This window comes from Sinocyclocheilus anshuiensis, unplaced genomic scaffold, assembly GCF_001515605.1.
Source record: "Sinocyclocheilus anshuiensis isolate Anshui unplaced genomic scaffold, SAMN03320099.WGS_v1.1 scaffold779, whole genome shotgun sequence".
Classification (NCBI taxonomy): Eukaryota; Metazoa; Chordata; class Actinopteri; order Cypriniformes; family Cyprinidae; genus Sinocyclocheilus; species Sinocyclocheilus anshuiensis.
Window position 1 is genome coordinate 418,168 of NW_015548244.1, and position 2,807 is coordinate 420,974.

General features: G+C 41.2%; 1 protein-coding gene across 1 annotated transcript in view; it reads left to right on the forward strand.

Moving 5' to 3' along the window:
* The first annotated feature begins 1,649 nt into the window (after positions 1-1,649).
* syt7a (synaptotagmin VIIa) overlaps positions 1,650-2,807 on the forward strand; it is a 147,728-nt gene continuing 146,570 nt past the window's right edge. The window contains exon 1 of the mRNA XM_016442573.1: positions 1,650-1,886. Coding sequence (XP_016298059.1) covers positions 1,853-1,886 — 34 coding nt within the window. The 5' untranslated portion in view covers positions 1,650-1,852. The remainder of the gene's footprint in view (positions 1,887-2,807) is intronic.

Here is a 2,807-nt window from a genome sequence, read left to right on the forward strand (position 1 = left end):
GTTACAAGTACTTATTTCCTTTTAAATTACAAGTAGTTAATCCTGATCGCACACATACATCACAGAGACGTCTATTTGACGTCTGCATTTAAATCTGCAAAGACATATTTTTTAGAGTGTTTGTTCATCTGCAATACGTCTATAGGACGTTTCCTATCAGATGTCAAATAGATGTTTAGAAGACCGCAATACGTCTATCAATACGGTTCCTATCAGATGTCAAGTAGATGTTTAGAAGATGTCTTTAAGGTGTTTATGATTTAGAATGCATGTAAAACTGACATCTTAAAGACGTCTATCAGATGTCAAATAGATGTTTAGAAGATGTCTTTAAGATGTTTATGATGTAGAATGCATGTAAAACTGACATCTTAAAGACGTCTATCAGATGTCAAATAGATGTTTAGAAGATGTCTTTAAGATGTTTATGATGTAGAATGCATGTAAAACTGACATCTTAAAGACGTCTATCAGATGTCAAATAGATGTTTAGAAGATGTCTTTAAGATGTTTATGATGTAGAATGCATGTAAAACTGACATCTTAAAGACGTCTATCAGATGTTTGTACACAGCAGATGCTTTCCAGATGAAGCGGTCTTTAACAGACATCTTGCAGACGTGCCTGTGCCATCTGAAGCTTCCGGTGTCATTCGCTTTCAGTTATTTTTCCTGTACAAATCAGTCTGTTTTTTAAATCATTGTCATAATCATAAACACATTGGGTTGTAGCGCAAACAGTTTTATCGTTTGCTGCACTTTGTTATGCCTAATGAATTTTAAGTCCCACACATTCACAGAAAATAGCTCACTTTCGCACTGTAAAATAAGATGAATAGGGTTCAATTGGTCCTGGAAAAATATATATTAGTAATGGTAAATAAGTACTAGTACTAGTAAAACTGGGACAGGTAACTGGTAACAAGTAGACATACTACTAGTCATTCAAAGGCAAAAATCTGCAGTTAGTTACAGTAGCAGTGGAATAGTTATTTGTTACTAATGGGATAGTGAGTATCAGCAAGGAATAGCCATGCTTTTATGTAATCAACAATACTATAATTGACTAGATATTTGGATATTAGTATCTAGAACCTTATGAATATTTACCTATAAAATACTAAAAATATACTAGTCATCCATTGTTTGTTATATATATGTTCTGAATAAAAGTAAAAGAAGAAAAATATACTATTAAAAAAATGGTGTAGACATAATTTTCACCCAGAAATTTCTGTTGAGTTTCACAAACAATTACAAAGAAACAGCAAGTAACACACTGAATTAGAAATTTAGTAGGAAAAATGAACTAATAGTACTCCAATATCCTTTGTTTTACTTACATCTTGATACAATGTACATACTTGTAATTGAAAAAAGGATGTATAATGACTTAAAATTTGGATTTAAGGAATAAACGTCAAAGCAACCTGGCATAGACATGCTCAGTCCATTTAGCCTGCACGATCCGAGCTATATTCCCACAGCAATAAAACATTTCAGTTTGTCAAAGCATTGATGGATGTTATATGTGCATGCACAATAACAGCTCCGGAGCATCCTCTACCCCAGCCCAGCCCACCCCACCCGTGGGGCAATGTCTCAAAGCACGTCACCGTGAGTGTGTGTGTGTGTGTGTGTGTGTGAGAGGAAGGAGAGGGAGAGAGAGAGAGAGAGAGAGAAAGTAGATGTGTGCAGACAACCTGCTCGCGCGTAATTCTGGGAGGACTCTCCGCCGAGCAACGACACAATAAACACTCACGGAGCCGCAAGAGTTTCCCCCGGTGGAGTAACAATAAGCACTTAAATCACGTCACACCACCCAGCCAGGAGTCCATCATCAATCTGCAGCCATGTATCTTAACAGGGAGGAGGAGTACAGCAAAGGTAGGCGCTTTTATTTCTGTTGCCATTAAACTTGTAGGAGTATCTTCTTCTCACCTTGGACGGGCGCCTCTGGCACGGACGGGTCTGGTGGGGTCGCACGAGGGGGTTTAGGGGGTGTTATAGCTGGCACGACCGCATCGTAAGCACCTGTCGTGGGGTCATCACTTCTTTGCCCCCCTTGTTTAATATCATTGTCCGAGCGCGCGCGCACTAATGACTGTTTGACATTGTCACGCGCTCTCGGGGCATTTGCATTGAGAGCGATTACCAGATTAAATAACTTTGATTCGAGGTCCCGTGAAGGTCTGCTGTTGCGTAATGATACGCGAACGAAGGCTCAATCAGGGCTACTTGTTGTGCGCTTCGTCCTTGACAGATCTTCGCGCGAAGAGACTTGAGGAAGGACAAATGACTAAAACACAAGGTCAAAGCATCTCAAAGCGGTGCCTCGTCCCCGTTATCCGCACCATTACACGCGAACCTTGGCGTTATGGTGAATCTTTATGCTGATTCCGTGGGTGTTTTGCTGGGGTATATACGGTGGGCTGTTATTTGTGTCAGCTCTCCCACGTGTTTCCGAAGCGTGATTCCCCGTGAATTCACAGGGTGTCCACTACAATTTTCCCCGGTGTCCTTCCCACGGTAAATGAATTCGCTTCGGAGCTCCGGAACGGAGGTGATTGGAATTAAGAGTGGAGGCGCGTTCGGGCTACGCCAGCAACACCTGCTGCTACCGAGAGCCAGAAAGCAAAAGACGGTGTTTGATATGCGGTAATGGCCGTGAGGAGATAATAATAACCATGGCGTGAATGAATCTGTGTGGGTTTGGAAAGGAAAGGTGGTCACGGAAGAGCCCATACAGGACAAACCCGACACAGAAACGGGATCTGGCTTAAAAAAAAAAAGGGTGTTCAATTTGGA